This window comes from Lepidochelys olivacea (genome assembly GCF_965140295.1).
Source record: "Lepidochelys olivacea isolate rLepOli2 genome assembly, chromosome: 3".
NCBI classification, from domain to species: domain Eukaryota; kingdom Metazoa; phylum Chordata; order Testudines; family Cheloniidae; genus Lepidochelys; species Lepidochelys olivacea.
In genome coordinates this window covers 208,373,265-208,396,511 of record NC_140413.1, presented here as the reverse complement: position 1 = coordinate 208,396,511, position 23,247 = coordinate 208,373,265, and the positions used below count along the sequence as shown (strand labels likewise).

Below are 23,247 nucleotides of genomic sequence, written 5' to 3'. Positions count from 1 at the left end.
GACAGTTAGTGGTTGGAGGAGCTAAGCATCCTACCATACTTCACTATTTAGTCCTGCAGGACAAGGAGAAGCGGAGAGATTTGGGGCCATGCAAAGCAGGCTCCAAAAAACAACAGAAGCGGAGGACCTTGTGGGGTTCTGAAAACACTCCTGGGCCATGGATGTTGGCAGAACAGGCAGATTCCCTCGCTTTTGTAACAGTATTGAAATTTGTATGTTTTTAATATTTTTAATTTATTTCGAGGTGCAGATCCCATGATCTAATACAGCATAACAACTGAATGCAAAACCTGAAATCTATTAAAGTAAGTTCATGGAGGATATGTCAATTGACAGCTATATTAGCCAAGATGACCAGGAATGCAATCCCATGGTTGAATGTCCCTAAACCTCTGACTGCCTGAAGCTGGGAGCAGACAATGGGATGGATCACTCGACGATTGCCTGTTCTGTTCATTCCCTCTGAAGCACCTGGCATTGGCCACTGTCGGAAGACAAGATACTGGGCTAGATGGTGCTTTGGTCTGACCTAGTATGGCAATTCTTATGTTCTTATATGTTAAAACCCCAAAAGAGAGAAGTTTTGGAGCTATATGAGCACTTCTGAAATATAAGCTTAGCAGTATTTACTCGCAGGATAAACTCAAACAAAGTTTTATTACTCCTCGGGAAAGAGAGACAAGGAACATATGCAAGGAAAGGGATAAGGGGGAAAAATAAGGAGACTAAAAGAAGCCCACAAAGGAATCACAGAAGGATGAAGTACTAGTGAGAAAATACCCTTAAGAAATAGGAGGAAGAGAACATATATATTACTCTTTCATTTTAATAGACCATATCTGGTACCGTTCATACCTGTCAGATCCAAGAAGCCTGAATATTCTCGTACTGTCAGAAATTTCCTGTGTGATCTATTTAATGAAAACATACAATAATTATTCATGTAGCAAGTGCAGTTATTTTTGACCACTGTATCATAGCATTTATTGTAGCTAGAGAAAGGAATTAATGCTCACTGAATTAACCATTTAGGGTAATTGCCAGTCCAAGTCAGAGTCTGAGAATTCTTTAAATCTGTCCTTTAAATAAGGGCCAAAAGAGAGGGCCATTTTACAGAACTTTCTGCCAGATTATGCAAAATATGGAGCTTAGTTACTATAACTGGAGGTTCTTTGACATGTGTGGTCCCTGTCTGTATTCCACAGCAGGGTACACGTGTGAACCATGTGCCCGAGTGCAGAGATTCTAACAAGCAGTATCTGTGGGCCCACACACGAACAGTAGATCTCATGCTCCTCAGTGAAGGTATGAGAGGCACTGTGGGTCAACGCCCCCTCAGTTCCTTTTCTTACCACAAATTCAACCAGATCCAAAGCAGAGGGGATAGAGGGCGGGTAGTGGAATACAGACAGGGACCACACATCTGGAAGAATGTCCAGTTACAGTAAAAAGAAAAGGAGTACTTGTGGCACCTTAGAGACTAACCAATTTATTTGAGCTGTAGCTCACGAAAGCTTATGCTCAAATAAATTGGTTAGTCTCTGAGGTGCCACAAGTACTCCTTTTCTTTTTGCAAATACAGACTAACACGGCTACTACTCTGAAACCAGTTACAGTAAGTAACCTCCATTTCTTCTATGGGTCATGGTCCCTGTATTTATTCCACACATGGCTGATCGGCAAGCAGTGCTCAGACTGGAAGGGCATGTGAGGATATGTGCAGTACTGCAGATCCCAGTAACTTTTTCCTCAGGTAGATGGACTCGCGCTAGCTCTGACCAAGCTAGCATGCCAAAAATAGCAATGCAGCTGCAGTGGCTAGCAGCCCAAGTACAATCTTGCCCAACCCCTGGGTATATATTTGGGCAGCTAGCCCAAAACACTGCTCATGTAGCTGCGTCTACACTGCTATTTTCAGCACACAAACTCAGTCAAAGCTAGCATGGGTATGTCTATCCAACCTGGAAATGACACCCCCAGTTGGAGTACACGCATACCCACAGAGGGAACTGTAAGCCTGCCTTTCCAGCTAGTAGTATGAAACTACCTTGTGGCAAGAATGTCATTTTGAAGTCTTAGGTTTGCCACAGGTATTCAGATGGATTGTACGGAATAGAGCTATGCCTACAGAGCCTGATCCAAAGCCCACTGAACTCAAAGTAGGTCTTTCCAATGATTTCAGGGGGCTTTGGATAAGGCTCATTATACTGTGGAGATCAAGACCAATACCACTAACCAAAATAGTGCAAAGAGACAACAGAAAGTATGGAAAACATGTACTTGACAAAAGCACTACTAAACAAAAGCATACTGCTATTTTGAAAACAGATTATGGGAGTACAATAAAATCTGTTGAATATAGAACCACGGTAAACAGAAAATGTATTATTCCAGCATGTATTTGCTTTAGAGGGTGCCAACACTTACAAATAGAGTTTTGTGTGTTGCAGAGAAATCGCAGTATTGTAATAAACTTTCATTTAGGTGAGCACCAGAGCACTGCATAAAATGCTGGTGCATGAGTCTGAGGTCAATAGAGGGGGAAAAAAAAAAAGTCAAAATATACTCCCAAATTCACCAGCTGATTATAGTTCAGCCCGTGTGGGTCATTTACAAATTTCTACCTACTTCTAGGAATATAAACAATTCTTCCCTAGCTTCTCTCTCAGCCTCATGGAGTAGCAGCTTGAATCGTTTCTGAAGGTTAATTTGTTTATTTGCATTTAGGACTTATTGGGAGAAAGTTAATACAAAGTAGTAAATTCTGCATTTAGTTCTAAAAGTCATTCTTGCCCCTTGTAGCAGTAAACACATAAATGTAAGTCAACTTCCTGTGAAAGTTTGTCTCCTCAACTCACACATCTCTCCCTATTAGTCAACAGTTTTACTGCTCCACTAGAAGGTAGCAACAATGAGAGGTCATGGCTGTGGTGACTTTTTAAGTAGCTAAAAACAATCCCATTCTGAGATTCAAATGTCAGAACAGAGAACTTGAGCTGATGATGTGTTCAGAGTGACCTGTGTTGCTAAGCAGATGGGCTTGCTATGTTTTGCACCAGTTAAAGCAGGGGTGGGCAAACTTTTTGGACCAAGGGCTACATCTGGGTGGGGAAATTGCATGCTGGGCCATGAATGTAGAGCTGGGATAGGGGGTTGGGGTGCGGGAGGAAGTGTGGGAGGAGGTGCCGTGTGCAGGAAGGGGCTCAGGGCAAGGGGTTGGGACGGATGAAGGGTGCGGGGGCTCGCAGCAGGGGGTTGGGGTGCGGGCTGCAGGAGGGGCTCAGTGCCGCTTACCTGGAGTGGTTCTGGGGGTCAGCAGCGCGCACTGGGGCCAGGGCAGGCTCGCTCGCTCCCTCCCTGCCTGCCCTGGCCCCGCGCAGCTCCTGGAAGCGGCCAGCACCATGTCCCTGCGGCCCCTGTGGGAGGGCGGCAGAGGGCTCTGTGCACTGCTCTCGCCTGTGGGTACCTTCCCCGCAGCTCCCATTGGCCATGGTTCCCCGTTCCCAGCCAATGGGAGCTACGGGGCACAGTGCCTGCAGGTAAGGGCAGCACGCAGAGCCCTCTGCCCCCACCCCAGGGGCCACAGGGACATGGTGCCGGCCACTTCTGGGAGTGGTGCGGGGTCCGCGGCACCACAAGGGTGGCAATCTGAAAGGCCAGATCCGGCCCACAGGCGTAGTTTGCCCACCCCACGTTAGAGCTTTGTCATGGTATGTGGGTTCATTCCTTGATACAATTTGTTAGTATCACTAGAAGGTAACTAAATGTATGGCTCAACATGGCCAAGGTCGGTGTCTGATTGGATCAGGTGTAGTGTTCAGGGCAGCTGCAGATTAAAAAATTTTAATGACTGCGGCTATTTGGGTATCCAACAGCAGTGAGAAGTCAAACAGACCCCAAAGCTGCAGACCAACTTACCTTGAGGGTAGAAAGAAAAAAGTAAAGGCAGCAAATTTTCATCAGCGTGCATAATTCATTAACCCACCTGCCTGAAGTTATAACCTATTACAAAGGCATATTTACAGTCATGAAATAAAGAACACTCTGCCAAGGGCTCAAAGGGTGGCTTTATGAGTTGTGCTAAAACTAAATTGAGGTCCCATCCCAGAAGTGGGTCCTTTACAGATGGACAAAGATTTGAAAGTCCTTTCATAAATTTTTTGACCATACTATGTGCAAATACTGATTTAACAACTCTCAACACAGGATATGCTGATATAGCTGCTAACTCAACCTTCAGCAAAGAATCTGAAATACCTTCAGTCTTTAAATGCAGTAAGTATTCCAAAATACACTAGAGCCAGTTCGGAACATTCAGGTTTGTTCTGTATCCAACTCACAAACCATGAAAATTTAAATTGGTATCATCTTCTGGTCGATTGTTTTCTAGAGTTAATGAGCACCTGATGGATATCTAAAGGATAATATCTTTCAAGGTCAGTTAAAGTCCAACAGCCCATGCTGGCAGAGACAGGGGATCTGGAAGAATTATCTTGCTCTGCTCCTGCAAAAATAGATCCAGTAATACTGGGAGCATCTTGTAAAATCCCAAGTAGATTCATGTACCACTGCTGTCTGAGCCTCACCAGAGAAACTAAAGCCATTTCTTGCCCTAACCTGTATTATTTTCCTCTCTACTTTCTGTAGTGATGGAAAGGGGGGAAAGCAGACAACACACCTTTCCCCAATTCAGTATAAATGAGTCCAATATGGACTGCACATCCTTTTCGGCCCTTGTCCAGAACTGATGACACTGTGTTGTGACAGGATATCCTCAATTGCTGAAGACCTTGTGCATCACTTCCTCTTTTACCGACCACTCATGTAACTGTGTTGTCTCTCTCTGCTCAGTTGGTCTGTGCAGTTGTCCTTTGCTGATAGTCGCAGGGCTACTGGATAAATGTTGTGCTGTATGCACCAATCCCATACCCTGATTGCTTCATTACATAACTATGACAAATAAGCCCCTCCCTGCTTGTTGACATAACGCATGGCAGTTGTATTATCCATTCAGCTGTAGGAACCTGAGTGAAGACATTTGACAGAACCTCTTTTTTCCTTTCCATAGAGGGTCTCTCCCAGGGATCCAGACCATTATCCACTCCAGTGGGATGAATTTCTGCTATTACCGTATCTATATTTTGCAGTTCCAATAACTGCACCATTGCCAGTTCTGGCTGCGTCTTCAACCCCGTCTTTGGATCCAGCAGAATTAATGGATCCACAAATTGAGGTCTCGGTTTAGATCTCTCTCTTTGAACTGCTTTCATTTTTAGTCTGGGAACTAAAGTAGACAAATCCCAGTCTGATAGACCCAATGTTGAATATCCCATATGGGATCTGACCTGCTAACAGCTGTCATCTTCTCTTTAGTCATATTCTTCGAAACCACTACAGATGGATTAGATGGCTTTTCTCATGGCTTAGCCTTTGTCTCAGAGGCCAGTGCCAATGGCACCTTTTGCAGGTTTTTAATCAATAAATCCTATGTCCCGAGTACCAGATGTGCTGTAGGCACATGGGAATTTCAGTGCCAATTCTGGAGTCTTCATAAGCATCTTAGATTTAGCAGCCATTGAACTTGGAGCTGACATGTTTTTTGCCTTATATTCTGAGCTCTGGGACACTTAAGATCCAACAGATTTGCTGCCAATGCTTTCTGTAGAATGAGAGCCTTGTAGCCTTTTTCTGTCCTTACATGCTGTAGGAATTAACGTACTGCAGACAGAGCATCTGGATAGAGAATGTCCCTCACCAAGACACGCCAGACATCTTACATGAAGTACAATGCAAGAAACACTGCCAGAAAACAAGCACATCTTTTAAAGCCCAATCTTCTGTTCGTCAGATCCATGGCTAACACTAACTCAACTAAACAATTAACTATCATTAATACACAGTTATAATAATCCAATATAATAAACTACACTAATCATTATTAATCGCATTTTTAGGAGAAAAGCTCCATATCAAAGAGATCTGAAAAGGTTTGCTTCCATCTGATGCTGTGGTTGGAAGGAATGGAGGTAGGCAGATAGTACCATGCTCCCTTTTATAACCTTGCCCTCAGAACGTTAGGGAATGCTGATGAGAGATACAGGAGGGGGTGCGTGAGCACTCCTATGGACACTGTTTGGAGAGAGTTCCAGCATTTAGGCTGCAGAGGCCAGCACAACCCATGAGTAAAAATATGCAGAAGGCACTCAAAGAATTAAAAATAGTCTGATAAATTGTACAAAATACGTTTTTGGCAGCTCACAAAGACAAACTAATCATCATTCAAAACAGTAACAGCATTTTTTCAGCATGGTCACTCATTGGATATTCTACATAAATACTGTGACTAACGAAATGGAAGATCTAAGTTTGATATGATTTAAGTATATAGATGACTAATTGTATTTAAAGGTGACTTGCTCACTCTCTCCACCGATATGTTTACTCTTTGGCAATAGGAACTTGAATTTCTTAACTCTTAACGCTAAAGTTGAATGCATGAGCACCCAGTTGTTGGGAAATCTCAGCTGCTGGTGTCAAGGAGTTAATAGCTAGGGAAATTGAAGTGATTTTTTGAATATTCAGATGATTTTTGGCTAAACATTTCCTCAGTATCCATTCCAAACTGAATACTCAAGTCATAGCATTGTGTACTCCTTATATTTTGCTGTAGGAGCATGGTTTACTTTGTTATTTCTTTCTGCCTCTTCTTGTGTTAGGTGGTGTCAGATCCTGGGCCCTGCAGGATGTGAACTCAACTGTCTCTTTTCATGATTGAGAGAGGTGAGAAGGCACTATTCTCCCCAGGCCATGCAGCTTCTCTTTTCATGGCTGGAGGGATAGAGGTTTCACTGCCTTTTCAAAGCACACACAGCTCTTTTAACAACAGAAGTGAATTCCTGGTCTGTGCTAATTCATCTTTTTGGACCTGATTCTCCACTGCTTTTCTCCCCACATGGCCATTTACACTTGTGCAAAGTGAGTGTATAACACTACCACACCAGAATGTAATGCCTCCAATATACCGAATGTAGATTCCACAATATTCCACTAGCAATGAATCTGCGCCTTGGGATTCTGTTCCTTGGAACAGTAAACTAAGGTCCATTGTTTTCTGTGAGGGTTTTCAACATTTAAAGTTTAATCTTGGGATGACAAGCTGAATTCTTCTGGTTTATCCTGAAATTTAGATATTGTTGAAACAGTGCTTAAAATATCTAGCTGTTATGTCCAACACAGAATCCTATTTACACTTATTCAGTTCAATAAAACAATATTCATTTACTCTTATTCTTGTTACATTTTAACTGAATTAGTAGCAAAAAAATTGTAGGGAAGATAGTGCACTCACCTCATTTGACCTAAAACTCCTTCCCTGCATTCCATGCTTCCAGAAAGCTAAAACACTGTCTTGTAGGCAAACTAGAAGGAAAAGAACACTTGAGCTAATTTTGGTGACAACCCCAATTTATTCTCGCAAGGCAAAGAATATTTATTACCTTCCTATTATGGCAATTTTACATTCTGTCTGTAGATATTTTATAATTACATCAATTCCCTCACAAAAGATCCCAAAATGTTTCACCAGAATGACTTAACCCATCTCAAACTGGTCAAAAAAGGGTTTTTTTTTAAACTGTTAGTTAATATGAACCCTGTGTTACTTGTAAAAGATTAATTCTCTCCAAGAGTTTAAATATTTAGAAAATGTGCAAGATTTCCAGGTACATAAGCATTGGAACTTTACAAAAACTTGCATTCTACCTTTTCCTCCCAAATTCAAGAGAACAGCTGAAAATAGTCTACAACTAAAACGTTTTTCTTTTTACCCTCCTCTTCCCTGCCCATCCCTCTCCCCTCATTTTCTGTCTTAAAAAAAGGCAGTTATATCATAGGTCCCAACTGCCTTTTAAATTAAATTAAATTCTAATTGCAAAAGCAGCAAAGTGCTAGCTTTTTCAAAAGAGTTGTATAAATCTACTGGGTTATAGTATGTTAAGGATTTAAAATTCATTTTCAAGAGACAGAATGACTCTCTTTTTTACCCTAACAGCCAGTCAGTGCTCACTGGCAGAGGGCCACTATAGTGTAACTCATATCAGGCCTGACACACTCACTAATCCCAACACACTGTGGTAATATGTATCCAAAAGGTATCTTGTAAGATATCATATGTAAACTGGTAAATTGCCAGTCACGAATATCACTCTGCAATGTATGCACTGGTTGTGTATAAAGAATTGAGTGTGTGCTGGAACTATGTTCTTAAAATGTGTTTTGGAGGCAGTGTATAAATCAAGCCTGTCAGACAAAGGAATGTGGATTCCCTTGTCTGACTGGCTTGATTACAGGCATCGGACAATAAAAGTACATTTACATATACGGTAAACAAAGCAATCACGCTAACATGCAGCTTAGAAAGCACTCCAGAGACAGAGTCTGCAAATCCAGGAAGTCTTCATGGTTCTGGAAGCAAAGACAATGGACTCTAAGTAATATAAGGGGAGCAAAAAGGCACTTCGGGCCCGTCTACACTTAAAATGCTACCAGGGTAGACACTACCTATGCCAACACCAGCAAAGGTAATCCACATCCCTGAGACCCCTGACCCCAGATGTAGTTAAACCAACCTAAATTTTCTAGTGTAGAACAGGCCTTATTTATCAATCATTTAAGGGACAAAACAGGCCAGAGCTCTTGGAATCTGTGAAAGGTGTATCCTTGAACAACATGGGGGTTGAAGTCTCTGGGAACTGACTATAAGCAACAGAAATTGCCTGAGACCAAGATTGTAATCTGTTAAGATTCTAATACTAGAAAGTGTGTTTTATTTTGTTTGTAACCATACCTTTCTTTTTTCCTCTTGCTTAGTATCACTTACATCTGTTCTTTATTAATATATTTATTCTTGTTTTATTACAAAACCATCCCAGTGCTGTATATTAAACTAAAGTGAGAGTCTTCAGCTAACCTAACAGGCGGGGTGGGTCTCTAAGCCTGGGCTCCAGTCTGAGCCTGAGCATCTTCAGTACCTTTTTAGCTCTGCAGCCTGAACCCCATGAGCCTGAGTCAATTGACCCAGGCTCTGGGAGTCTGTGCCATGGGTTTTGTATTGCAGTGTAGACATAGCCATAGAGCCTTGAGGAGTTTGCCTCTGAGTAGAAAGACAGGTGCGGCAGGAAGCTGACATCCGGTCTAATCTCTAGCAAAGCTCACTCTTGCTGAAGCTGAGAGATAACACAGTGGCTTGTAGAGTTATGAGTGTCATGAACAGAATGCCACAATAATGTGAAGTGCATTTTCAGTTCCCAAGAGTGGGAATGAAGTGTGTAAAATAAGTGCACCCATTATGAGAGTTGACAATTTTGAATTCTTCTATCTATTGTGGAACAAATTCTACGTGACTCTCCTTGATTAAATTCTGCTGGAACCTGATGGAACTGACTAAGTATAAGAGAGACTGATGGTAGCATTATTGCCAGGCAACATATCATGCACATGTCACCATATAGACCAAAATGATTTGTGGCAGACATGGCATAATATGCGGTCTCAAATAAAAATCCCCAGAAATCTTCCAAGGGGTACACATTTCATCTGTGTGTTACCACAGTAGCCTTTTGGTAGAAACTGTGGGGAAAAAATGGTACAGTGCTTTCATGAACCCCGTTTAGGAACAGAAAGGGGAGAGGATGATGCAGAGAAGTGAGGAAGTTGCACTAATCCACTATGACATAACCATACTAATAGTATCTAGGTTTTATATAGCGCCTTTCATCCATAGATCTCATTGCACTTTACATAGGAGAGTATCATTATCCCCATTAAAGAGGAGTTAACTGAGGCACAAAGCAGGGAAGTGACTTTCCCGAGGTCACCAAGAATCCTGATCTCCTGAGTCCCAGTCCAGTACACTAGCCCACACTGCTTCCAACTAAGGAGTTAAATTTATTTTCATGAGAAAAGTTAGCAAGGAATTTTAGTTCACACTTCGTGCATTTGCAGTGTTGAGACTGAAGTAAACAAATGAACTGCATGCATAAATGAAAAGAACAAATTAGTAACAGGAATAATTCACAACGAGTTTGAGTGGCCTGAGTACAGACTTTTCTGTAGAAACAGAGGTCATAACATTACCAGACCATTTAGCCTAATCGGAGGGAATTCTGAGGACACTCTTCCATTCTGGTCCCTCTTTTGGAAGCCTATCAATCCACTAAATGCTCAACCCAGCTTATCACCACACAATAAAACATAGGAATCGATACATTTTATGTCAGCAAAGTCTTGAAAATTACTATCTTTAGCATCCGGTGCCAAATTAAACGAGCTACACCAAGTTGAGTCCAAAACCACACTCACCTATTGATTCAATCTGGAAATCAAACGTGAGCTCTGATGACAGTTTTCGGCTAGATTTTAATCTGCCTTGTAGATTTACTATTTTTATACAGCCTAGAGAATAAACAAGAGGTGTCACTTAGCCATTCCTCTCAAACAAGTGACCTAATTTGAATATGTATATTTGATACATAACTAAAACTTACAATCCAGACACACTAAAATGGTATCTCTTTCCAGCTGTGTTAAATGTACAACGCTCGCCTGTGTAGTGTCTATAACAAAAATAACAACAGTTAATTTATATACAACACAAATTACCATCAAATTTGAATGTGGAGATTCTGAAGTTCAAAAGAATTTAAGGTACTGTTGTATTTTCAACTACAGAAAGATTTTCTAACCAGTGAAATTTCTCTTCTCTTAAAAAGACATGTCCACTTACCCGACTTGTTGGCTGTGATGGAGGCAAATGAACCTGTAATATTAAAGTATTAATATTACAAAGCAAACTTATGTTTAAGTTGCTGTCCACCGTCACCTCTGTCTTTCAGTACTTCTGCTTTCCATAAAATATACGTGTTTCAGATTATTTCCTTCAGATGTGTTGGTTTGCATTTTTCCAACTGGAATCCTGTTCTAATTTTTCTGCCATTGTTTCAAAATCTTGCTAGCACTTTTGGACTTGTTCTCAGTCCTTGCTACTGTTTGCAATTTCTCCTTCATCTTCACATTGTATAAGCTATTTACAAATTGTTAATGAAGACCGTTCGAACAAAGGAGTGAGACAGTAACCTTTCTGCCACATTAGAGCTGCAGCTGTCTCCATCACAGCTAATGGGGGAGATCTGACCCACAAGCTCAGATCAGTGGACATGCCAACTCAAAAGAGAAAATACAATTTCTTTTAGCAAGATATGACAAAAAGCAACTCTTGCTAATCTGGTATCTATACTACAGCATTCTAGGAACCTTTCATACAACCAAGAGAGAAACTAATTCTCATATTTAATAGAAACTGAAATTAAAACATTACATAAAATACTAAAACCAGCTCTTAATTAAGAACATTTTAACCCCATAAAAAAAAAGAAGTCAAATCCTGCATAAGATTAAAAAAACTCCACATATGGGGCAGTAGAAATGTGCTCACTGAAGCAGTCTCTTGACCTGGATACTTTTGAGTTCAAATGTGAGGTTTAGATTTTTATCAGAACCTTTACAGCACTCTGGATCTGGCATCTGAACTAAAGTGGTGAAAAACTGGTCTTAGAATATTTCTGCCATTTCTATCCCCTCAGCCTGGCTCCCTGACTCACGACTGGATTCTGGGATTGGGGCCCATTATTTTAAGGTATTATTAATAATTGGCAATACTGAGCTCCTATATAGTTGAAAAGTACAATACACAGAGGAATTGTACTCTGATCACAAAGGATTACTCCCGTTTTTGTATTAACACTCCATCTGCAAGAGTCATCAAAGCAACTGTCCCTTCAGCTAGGTGAGCTGTGACTTCTCCTCCAGTGAACTGCAGTCACCCTTAAAACAGCTGGAGGAATCACTACAGTGAGTCAAGACATTACCCTCCTCCCCACAAAGCTGAACAGACAGGCCTCTGTGAGGCCTGTAGTACATCCCTGCACATGAGTTAAACCACTAATGATTCAGCCTAGACCAAGGGCTTGTCCACACTTACCTGAGGATCCACGTTGTGGCGATCAATGCATCGGCAGTTGATTTAGTGCATCTAATGAAGACCCGCTAAATCAACTGCCGATCGCTCTCCTGTCAACTCCTGTACTCCACCTGATTGAGAAGAGTAACAGGAGTCAACAGGAGAGTGTCTCCCGTCGACGTCGTGTAGTATGGACCCCGTGGTGAGTAGATCTAAGCTACGTCGATTTGAGTTACACTATTCACATAACTCAAATGGCGTAGCTTAGATCGACTTTTCCCTTTAGTGTAGAAAAGGCCCAAAGAGTTTAAAACAGTAATAATATCTGTGTAAAATCAAATTAAATGGTGGAAAGAAATGTACAGTACAATGTATGTGAGTATTTTCATGGGCAATTTTTCTAGTTATGGTATAGAGAGCAAAAGAGTACCAGTTCAACAATATTAAAATCTATTCTTTCATATTTCAAAAGATTTTTTCATCTAAAGCATTCTCACATCTGATGAAAAAGGGGGAAAACACACAACAGTGCATAACAGCCTTTTGTGGCAACAAGCCTGGGGATGACACCATAACCAGAACCCACTGTGGTTCTGTCTTTGGTGTCAGTGTAGGAGGAGGCTGGGAACTTCATTTTCTCTTTCCTGCCTTTGCCCCCTTGATTATGAGAGAAGACTCCTCACTCTGTCTTCCTCTCTAATTTTTTGGACAAAGAACTCCATTCTCAGTCTTCTACCCAGGTAGGGAACATGGCAGGCTGAGAGGCTGCTGTTTTTCTCGGTACCTGTCAGGCACTGGGTGCTCTTACTTGAGAGTGTAGAGAGCAGCACTGAGAGCTACTGAAAATGTAATACATACCATCCTCCCTGTGACTTATCTGCCAGAACCAGAGGGATGGGGAGAAAGAAATTAAGAGAGCTACCTCTTCACCACCACCTCCAGGGTGTGTGTTCTTTGCCATTTCATAGGAATTGAGCTGGCTCTGCCTAAGACCACACACAGTGAAGCAGTATGTCACATGGGAGTCTCACTCACATGCCATCAGGCATAATTGTCTCTGGAGAAAAATGCACTTTCAGAGACAATAATTTGGCCTGTCAGTCACAAGAAGGTGTATGCATTTTCTGACTCATGATCATCACACAAATGGAGCAAAGACAATCACTTCAAAACATTTCCAAACAAATGCCAAATATATAAAATAATAACCATTTGGTGCAAGCTATTTATGACCACCACATACTGTACACTTTTCTCTCCTCTCAGAGTGTTTTTGACTTCTCAATGTCCTGTCAACAGAGGACAGGAGAGAGAGATTTAACCACGTGGTTTAAAGCACTAACAATATAATAAAGGAAAGAAGACCTGCCAACAATACAGATGCACCAGAAGGACATACAAATGACTAAAAAAGAATTCTAACGAGGATAGATGCAGTAATTCAGAGCAGTGTTAAACTGTCCAAGTTAAAAAACAGAGAGTATTAAGAAGGGAATAAAGATTTTACATTTACAGAGACATATCACTGATGCAGACAATACTGAAATAAGACTGAATACAAAGGGTACATTTTAAAGAGTTGCTTTTCAGTGTTCTACTTTCAATGACTATATTAGGAGCTACATAACCCTATGTACCAATCTGAAAATGGAACTCAAAGTTCACACACACAAGTATTACAGTATTAACTGGCCAGACACTGCACCACTACCACTGATAACAGTCATTTATGTAGTTGTACTTCTATTTACAGCAGAAGTTTTTCACATATTCTTTTAAGAAGCAAGAAAATCAGCAGAAATCTTTCTAGTGAAAACAGCATTTTTAGTGAGCGCCACAGAATCGAATCAGTGAGGTTTGTGCAAAAGTACTGGGGGGTGGCTAAAGCCCTGAGACAGAGCTACTTACTGATTCTGCATTGTGGGACTGGGACCGGGACTGGCACTGGGACCAGGCTCACGATGGCAACTGGTTTTCAAGAGGGTGGGGCGCAATCCAGAAAGGCTGTCTCTCCACCACCCAATTTTCATCTTAAGAGTTTCTGCTGCTGCTTCCGTGCACTAGCTCCTCATCCAAATGGCACTCATGCCAGCCATGAGGATCAAAAATAAGGGGTGGCTTTTGGATGCAGAGTACAGGGCACACATGCCTTCCCTCCTCCCAATATTCATGGAAAGAGGGAGGGGTAAGTACTTCCGTCTCAGCAACAGCAATGTAACTGCCATGCTGAAACACGCTCTCTGCATTTGGCCCACAACATCTCATACCAACTGCCCGAGAAGAAGGCAATCAGCCTGAAATTCCATTAAAATCCATTAAAAACGCTATGTCAAGAGAACACTGAAGTTGCAAAGTGAAGCGCACAATTCAAGGAAGGCCTAACTTCTGGAAACACAAGCAACTTTTATTCTGTCCCCTGTGTGTTCCACTCAAACATTCAAAAAAAATTCACTCAATCAAAAATTTTAGCCTGGAAGGTGAACATCAGAGAGAGTTATGGACAACTGGGAGACCACTTTACGTGGAAAACCCAGTGTAACTAATTATGGGACATTCCATGGAAACTATGGAACCTAGCTGTTACTGGTGCTCTAATTATAATAAAGTAAGATAGCAAATAATGTTGGGAATCCAATCATAATGCACAAACCTGTTTCTGTAAACCATGAAGAGGTAGAATTTGGGTTGACAGTCTCAAACTTCACCACCTGGTTGAAGTCTCTCCCTCGACTGACACCAACACAAACTAAGGGGAATTCTTGTTCAGGTACTACCAGCATTTCAAACAATCTCAGTGGACAAGGTACAGGGAAATCTATGTGCTAGATTAAGAAACAAAAAACTGTTAGATAAAGGCAAACAAGTTAAAAAGCAAACAATTTAGTACACATCATGATTAGTCATTTAAACAGCATGGTAAGTTGGATAAAGTAGTTTTACCATTCAGAGTTAGTCCACTTATGTAACATCAAGCTTGTTTCCTAAAATCATACTACTTGGCAGATGCAGGAAAATCTGATTTATGAAGATTTAGGTTCTTCATGCAGATTTTGTTAATATCCAGAATCTGAACTTTCACTATCATTTTTCTTATGGCTGCTTGCAAGAGAGCCCAGATCCTCTGAGTGACATCACTAGTTGGGGAGGTTTAAAAAGTTTGTTTCCCCAGCTGATCAGACTGTGGGTGCTGCCTGTCCGAGAAAAATGAAGCATTGTGGCCTCTGTCCTGCAGATGTCAGCTGGGAACAACAACTATTTGATTTTGGAGCACCCAAAGAGTCACGCAGTCCAAAACAAATGAGTCATCTTCTCCCTTTACGTTTGGCATAAGTGAGAACTATCAATGTTCTCCCCTCAATTCTCCCAAGGCTCTGCCCATTGATTAGCCAGAGCATTCTTACTGTATAACTATAAGACAACATTTACAGATAGAAATAATCAACCTTTAGACTGGATATGTGCAGGGGAAAAGGTTCAAATAATGTTTAGTTAGCATCTAGCAAATGTTTGGGACATTTTAAACTGGTATTTTTCAAATGATATAAAATGAATTTCATTTTTCAAAATGAGTTAAGCAGAAATGAACAGAAAATCATATAGGAACATAAATTATTTACATTTTAGTTACTCAACTAATTTTTTTCAAGATAAAAGCATCTGAAAATCAATGTTTTGTATTAAGAGGTTGAGTCCTAAAGAGAATGTAGTTCCTGCTTGTGGACATCTTATTGTAATGTTTACCTTAATTAACATGAACTTCTGCATCAGTTCAACCCATTCTAATAAGACTATGCTAGACTGTAGTGCTCCGCAAAGGTATTTGTGGCCTGTGTAAGGATTCCTCACTGCCAAGAAAGAAAAGGTAAAGTATGTTAGTAACACATTTTACTTAGTATAAACATTTCACATCTAATTTAACACAGCCTTTGCAATTCTGAAAGTGTCAGATCTGAAAAGGGACTCTGAAAAGTCAGTTTTCAAACTACATACAACCCTTAGATTTTTGGCTCCTAGGAATCTCTTAAGGGTTTGGAAAAAACAGCATATAGTAGGTGCTATCACAGACATCATAATAAAACCATACTTTATATACCTAGCTTGTTTTAATACAGCTGATTGAAGGTTTTTGACTGATAAACAGGACTTAATACTTTAGGGCTGCCTACAGGCTAGTTATAGCATGGACACTGACAGTCAAAGCTCCCCATTTCAGAGTGTTGGTGTGCCCCAACTATTTTTTAATTATCTTGAGGAACCTCCTCTAGTGTTAAGATTTTGAAGAAAGGTGCCAATTATAATGGCTGTTCTTATGACAGTGGCACCTCTCCAACATGAACTGAACAGAGGCCAGCAATTTACCAGTCATTACCAACTGATAGGTGCTCTGTAGGCTTTCAGTCATTGGTGTCCTAGACCAGGTTCTAGCAAGTGATAGGAAATGAAAGGCTCCATACATCCACTGTCAATTCTTTAAACTGCCCAGGAAGCTGAATTTTAATGACAAAGTTGGCCTAAAAATGTAACACTCAGTATATTTTGCACCCAGTACCTAAAATTCAATTAACACATTACTTAATTTTATACCTTGACCCTGAAATGAAAATAGGAAGGATATCAGTCATCATCATTTTCATTAAAAACTGCTCTTCTTATAGCTTTTATCACTACTCAATTAAAAAATATTTAAAAAAAAGAAGGTGGGCTGCTAGGCACTGAAAAGTCAGGAAATGCTTAAAATTGCATGCACTGCCTGAACTCTGCAAATTCACTATATTAGAGGCTAATTACGTGATCACATTATTAAATAATCAACAATATGATTAGAGCTGTACAAGACATGAAATGATAAAGTCTCTGCCCCAAAGAACTTACAATCTAAGGGTCTGATTCAAAGCCAACTGAGGTGATCCTGGGCTAGATTTACAAAGGCATTTAAGGGCCCAAAGACACAGAAAGGTGCAGTTTACAGAACTGACTTTCAATGTGGTTCAATGTGGATGAAATCCACTAGGACCACCCTCTCCTCTCTTGAAGTTCCATTAAGGGCCTATTTGCATCTTTAGGCACCTAAAAATACCTTTATAAATCTGGTCCCTTGTGCAACATCCCAGTTAACCCATCTGTAAAATGGGGACAATGATACTTGCCTGACAGTTAAAGTAAGGTTCAACTCAGTAATACAAATTGTGAAGTGTACATAATTACTAACACCAGTAAGTGGAAAAGATGAGACTAGAATTCAGTCCCTTTTTGACTGCCACTTCAGTGCTGCTTCCGCTAGGACAAAGGGTACAGCACTCGTGTCCCATCACAGGCTCTATTCCTACCACATGGGAGATTCTCTAGGGTCTAGTAATATTTAGATGCTTAGTAATTCACTTGGTGGTGATAAAGCTCTTTCAGCACGGCCACACGCTAGCTATCTGCTGTATTGTGCATGCACCCTTCTGACAAACTAGGCCAGGTTACCATGACCACCACAAGATTACAGTGCAGCATGCTAACACCTTCACTGTTCAGCACTGGAAGAGAAACCTTGTAAAATGTATCAGGCTGAACGTTACATTTATATTCATGAAGAGCCTATAGAGTTTCATATCTACTCTGATTTTTTTTCCCCTACTATTCTTCTGCCAGCAGGTCAGAAACTACACCTTTCAGCAGTTCAGCAGATTATTTTTTAACATTATATTGAGGCCTCAATCAGGTCAAGGCCCGTTCATGCTAATAAGCACTGTACAAACATATAGTAAATGACAGTCCCTACCCTAAAGAGTTTACAATCTAAATGACAAGACAAACAGGTAGATGAGAGAAACAAGTGATTACTTATATCAGAGAATTTGAAAATGTTACATCCTGTGTTCTATATAACAGGGACCTAGGTGTTGCAGTTAGTGATTCGAGAAGACCCCATCCCACCTCCACACTCTACAGCTTGTGTGGAGAGCTCATGCAGCAAATAATTTTCCTGCCTTTTATGCACATTTATTGAACAGTAACATTTCACTGTTTGTATCTCTCTCATACAGCAGTGTTGACTCCGTGGTTGGTGCACTAGACCCTTACTGTACTTTTGTATGGTACTATTTTTAGAGAACCAATGCTGCTCTTGTAGATCTTTCTAGCAAGAATTTAAAACGAACTACACAGTATCAGTCAATAATAATACTAACTATGGTGGGCTCACAATGGCCAGTATTAGAAGTCATGGTCCACAGCCTGATGCTTCCTGTATGTCACTCCCCCGGAGAGACTGAGGTTTCTCAAGAAACCGGACATGTATTCTGCTGATCTGAATTTGTTGTGAAATGTGATTAATTATGAGGGGAAAAAAAGAGGAAGTTTTCACTTCCTATAAATGTGAGGGCTAATCTGGTTGAGTTTACTACCTGTAGATGTCTACAGCTTCTTTCTGATGACAGGAGAAACGTGACAGCCTAATATTCTTCTCTCCTTTTGTTCCTCCCCAGGTAGTGACCCGTTACAAATATCTCAACACTGTAGCCGTTTATTCCTCTTACTGACATTTTCACTGTACATCTTTACTTACCAACACAACACTTCTGACACCATTTGGTTTCTGGAATTTTTGTAGACACTGAAAACTTCCTAAAGGATATAAATACAGAATTATTAATTCAATAAAACAATCAATCAATCTGCTTCTTATAAAGACTGTTAATAAGGATGACCCCTCAGAATGACGCCCTGAAGGAGTAATTTGAAAGACAGGAGGAGGAGCAGGAAAGGCCTGAGTTAAGGAAGTCAACAGAGGATAAGATAATCAATAAGCATGTGATCGAGAGTTCCAAAGGTGACTGACAGGTCGAGAAGGAGAATGCAGTATTCCAAGTTGTTCCAGGAAGAGGTTTATTAGAGGCATTGTCAAGGACTGCTTCAGTGGAGTTCACATTGCAGAAACGGATTGGAGATCATGACTTCCATACATTGTAGGGCTCTGCTACTAAATGCTGTGTCAACTAAGTCCCAAATCAAGCATATAATGTTTTGCAGATTTATGTACTGATGCTCATGTAGCTGTTTTGAATTTTTCTTTGCTTTCCATTTTTTCTGCTGGTGCATGAACTTTTCTCTGAAGAGAATTTTGCTTTAATTTTACATCAATTTTTATATTGCACTCATCATCATGGTATTCAAGAACCTCTTGAAGAACGTGCTTTGAGATCTGGTGGAAATAATTTATCCTGCTATTTACATACTTTAGATATGCATCTAGTAATCTTCTTGGCTACTGTGTCCTTCTGATGCCTGTCACGCAAAAGGAAGAAAGCAGCAAAGAGAAATGTGGAATATCTAAATGCTTCTGTCCTGCCTATGTATGTTTTGCTTGCCCTTTGCACTTTCAGGTTGTTTAACATTTTCCTTGGGATGTGATGGGACTTGGCAGGAAATCTCCTGGCCCTCCAGAGTGTGTATGAGATGTCATCTCAGGCTTGATGTATTTTGGAATTTTCATAGCAACCCTGACCTTGTGAAATTTACAGTATTGGTCCTCTGCTGATTGTGTCCCCAACTCACATAGCCTGCTGGCCAAAGTTACAGTATGGGGCAAGAACAGACAAACTGCATAGGGATATACAGTGTAATGGTTTGAAAGGTGGCTATGCTAAATCTTCTAAGACCATATTTCGGTTCCAAGGCGATCACAGTGTCTGATGGGTGTAACACAGCTATGCATGCAGATGATTGCACAGAGGCCTTTCCTGCATCATGTAATGAATAAAGCTACGGCTGTTAGTTGTACCTCCAGGTAGCTAAGAATCAGGCCCACTGATAAGATAGTTCTTTAGGAAGTTATTTATTGTGAAGTGTTCTGGTGATTCATTCTACCTTCTATGCACTGAATGTTGACTCCACACTGAATCCTCAGGTTTCTTACTGTTACCATTTCCCTCTGATGCTAGCAAAATTAATTACATGTCTAGAACACTTCTATTTTCAAGTATTTTCTTTGGAGCAGCAAGGGTACTAAGGCTCATGGAGGACAAAATAGTCCTATAGCCTCTGCTATAGCAGATTTGGTGCAGTCAGCAAGTTATCTGGTACTGAGTCTGACATCCAGACTATTTTTAAGGATCTGTCTCCTATGGCTTGGGTGGCAACAAATATAATATTACTTCGGATCTCTCATATGATCCTTGGTGATAAATATATTTGGTGAAACTGCATACAGAACTTGCTGTGGACACACCTCAGGTAATATGTCCATAGCCTCCAGCGCCCCATGTTCTCATTCTGAATAAATATTTCCCTACCCTCATTCTCTGGGCTGATCAGAACAGTTTATTTTAGGCTTCAATCTCTCCTCTGGTTCTTAGATAAACATGCTTGAGCTTAACCCTGGAATCTGGTTTACAACAGAGGCAACCAGAACTTCCCTCAAGGAACAAGCAGTCTGACTTGTTCTCAGTAACTCAAGAATAATTCAAGTGAAGTAAAATGGAATTGTGAGATCAGATTCAAACACAGTCTATCCCAAGAAGAAAGCGAAATGTGTACAATTGGAGTTTTCCTTTCAGAGTGTATATTCTCATCTTGATTCTTGTGAATTTAAGTGCCTGAACTCTAATTAAGGCTAGTAGAAGTTATTCGTGGAGATGAGACTATAAATTCCAAAAACTTCAAATTATTAGGGGTCCCCATTCAGGAGAGGGTCCTGGACTCTCAGAAACAAGATCTTCTACAGAATATTGCTAGTACATTTGATTAATATATATTTACCTGGGGAGTATTCTGTCAGGCAGCTTGTGTGTTGGAATAGATACAGGCAGCTTTTGCATTTGCCTTGCATAATCAAAGAGCCCTGGTAAATTATGGGAATAAAGCTGAGAAGCTTTACCTGGAAATTAAAAATCAGAATAAAGCTTAATACACAAAATTTACGATTCTCAGGCATTTACATTAAAAACAGTTGAAAGACTTACCAGATATTGATAATAAGCAATTGTTCATTACATACAACCACGTACATCTTCGGGGAAATAGCTGATAAAGAAGAAAAACAAAATTTACTGAACACAAAATGTTGTGTAGTACAATAAATCAATTTATAAGTTAGTATCTGGACAGGCAATACAACAATTAACGTTGCTATGATTTCTATAGCAGAAATTGGCCTTAGATAAGTTAAACATAGTATTTTCACAGATTTTAGAGTTAATACAAAGGATAAAGTCATAATACATACAACCTTTATATTACACACACACACAAATGTATTGTATATGCATACTTTTAGTATGCTTTATAACTCACCCCTAACTCAGAGTTAAGGTTGACCTAAACTTTTTATATTTTATATTTAAATTTCAAAATACACATCAGATTTAGCATGTAATACTCCTCTACTAGTTCAAAGAAAGAGTACCAAATGGGGTAACACCCAGTAAATGCATAGTCATTAAAATATAACAACATTTCTTTTAAGACTGACATGCCAAATCCTTTGAACCTATATATTAAGGTTGGGGGCTGAGAGAACCTTCCATTTCTGTGTGGTAACGCATTTTGCCTCAATAATTAAACAAACTGACTTCTGGTATACCAGAAAGAAGACCTACCCCCACAAAAAAAAACCATGATAGCTAAAGCAAATCTGTTTTTGCAATCCTAAAGATCCAAATACTCTTACTGGCCTCTAACGGGTGGCCTGCCCGTTAAGGGCCAGGAAACCTGGGACTAGTCAACCTCATTCTATCAGCCCCATCTATGGCATAATTAAGTTTTCCAAGCCTAAGGAGGCAGGGCCAATAGGGGTCAGGTGACTGCCTGATAATCACCTGGACCTCATAAAAGGGCTGAGAGCACTCAGTTAGGGAAATGAAGGGAGGAGCAAGGGGGGCTCTTGTGGAAGGCCCTGACATAGGGTCTGGAGGACTCCAGGGAAGTAGCCTGGGATTCAGCCCCCTATCCCAGAGCAGAGAAAGACACCAGTAGCCCAGAGGCTGTGAGAGGGACTCAAAAGAAGCAGCCTGAGTGTCAGTGCTCTATCCCAGAGTGGAGAGGCATAAGGGAAGCCCAGAAGACAGGGAGAAGAGGAGCCCAAGTGGGATGAAAACGTTTGTTTGTTTGGACTTTTGCTACCCTGGAAGGGGATTGAACCCAGAGAGTGACCTTGCTGAAGGGCTGAGTTGTGTGAATCTCTGGGAGAGACAAAACCTGGGTCAGGGGAAATTCAAGCAGGGACTACCTGCAGCACAATGCTCAGTCAGAAGGGGGTGCTAATGGGCAGGCACACCCTACGAGACCTTCCAAAATCCCAGACACAGCCCCTTTACATCCATCTGCTTCCAAAACACGAGCTTCATTTTCAGTAGAGGTCTAACAAATTCATTTTCAATACATCAAGAAACAGGCCCAATGCCTCATCTGGAAATACTGAAAATATTTTATGACACACCCTTCCTCCCCAGTGTCTGTAGAGTGATGGTGATTGATCTAAAGATATTACCCTAGAAGAGTTGCCAGATTCTTCTCAGGGTATTTTAAATAAGGCTGTCTATTAGCTCCTGGAAAGTTATGTATTTATGATCTCTGTTTTGTCCATTGGAGTAATGGCAAAGTATAATCAGAGAGGTTAGCTTTTCTTTATCTTTTGCCTCAAATTTCTAGTCAGTAAGGCAAATGAAAGATCAGCTTTACTTTAGTTCAGTTCACAAGTAGTTTTATTAATTTTCTATAATCGTGTAAGTATATTCTCCATTGTGACTCTGTGCTTGGTTTTAAGTGTTAGACGAACACTGAGTTGTAAGTAGTATAGAAACCAAATGAAAATTTGCACCTGGAAAAATATCAGCCTGAAAGGTGAAAGTCTGACAAGGTTATAAGTAACTGAAAACGACTCTTTAGAACTGAAACAGGTAACCTTAAGTGCAGCTCCAGCATGTATAGATGCATTTAAGCAAAGGAGATATTTTATGTTATGCAACACTAACCTTAATTGCTGAAAAATGACAAGGACTATATTTTCAAAAATTCAGAACAAACATACCTGTTCCATTGATGTTTCATGAAGTTCATTGAGATTCAGGGTGTAAATACCTTCCTCTGCACCAAATATCAAGTATTGATCTGTAAAGGGAAAGGGAAATTAAAATTAACAAATCTGGAGTTAAGGAAAGTTAAAATTATATGAACATGGAGCTGGTTTAGCAAAGCAGTGTTTCACTCTGAGTAACAGAGGAACTCAAATTCATCAAAAGCAAGCA

General features: G+C 40.4%; 1 protein-coding gene across 4 annotated transcripts in view; it reads right to left on the bottom strand.

Moving 5' to 3' along the window:
* Nucleotides 1-23,247, bottom strand: part of MAP4K3 (mitogen-activated protein kinase kinase kinase kinase 3) — a 136,028-nt gene that overhangs the window by 5,577 nt on the left and 107,204 nt on the right. For all 4 annotated transcript variants that reach the window (XM_084622281.1, XM_084622282.1, XM_084622283.1 and 1 more), the window contains 10 exons: nt 23,031-23,110; nt 20,965-21,025; nt 20,762-20,879; nt 18,570-18,628; nt 15,758-15,861; nt 14,667-14,838; nt 10,545-10,613; nt 10,360-10,452; nt 7,349-7,419; nt 856-911 (listed from right to left, as the gene is read on the bottom strand). In XM_084622281.1, the coding sequence (XP_084478407.1) occupies nt 856-911; nt 7,349-7,419; nt 10,360-10,452; nt 10,545-10,613; nt 14,667-14,838; nt 15,758-15,861; nt 18,570-18,628; nt 20,762-20,879; nt 20,965-21,025; nt 23,031-23,110 (883 nt within the window). The remainder of the gene's footprint in view (nt 1-855; nt 912-7,348; nt 7,420-10,359; nt 10,453-10,544; nt 10,614-14,666; nt 14,839-15,757; nt 15,862-18,569; nt 18,629-20,761; nt 20,880-20,964; nt 21,026-23,030; nt 23,111-23,247) is intronic.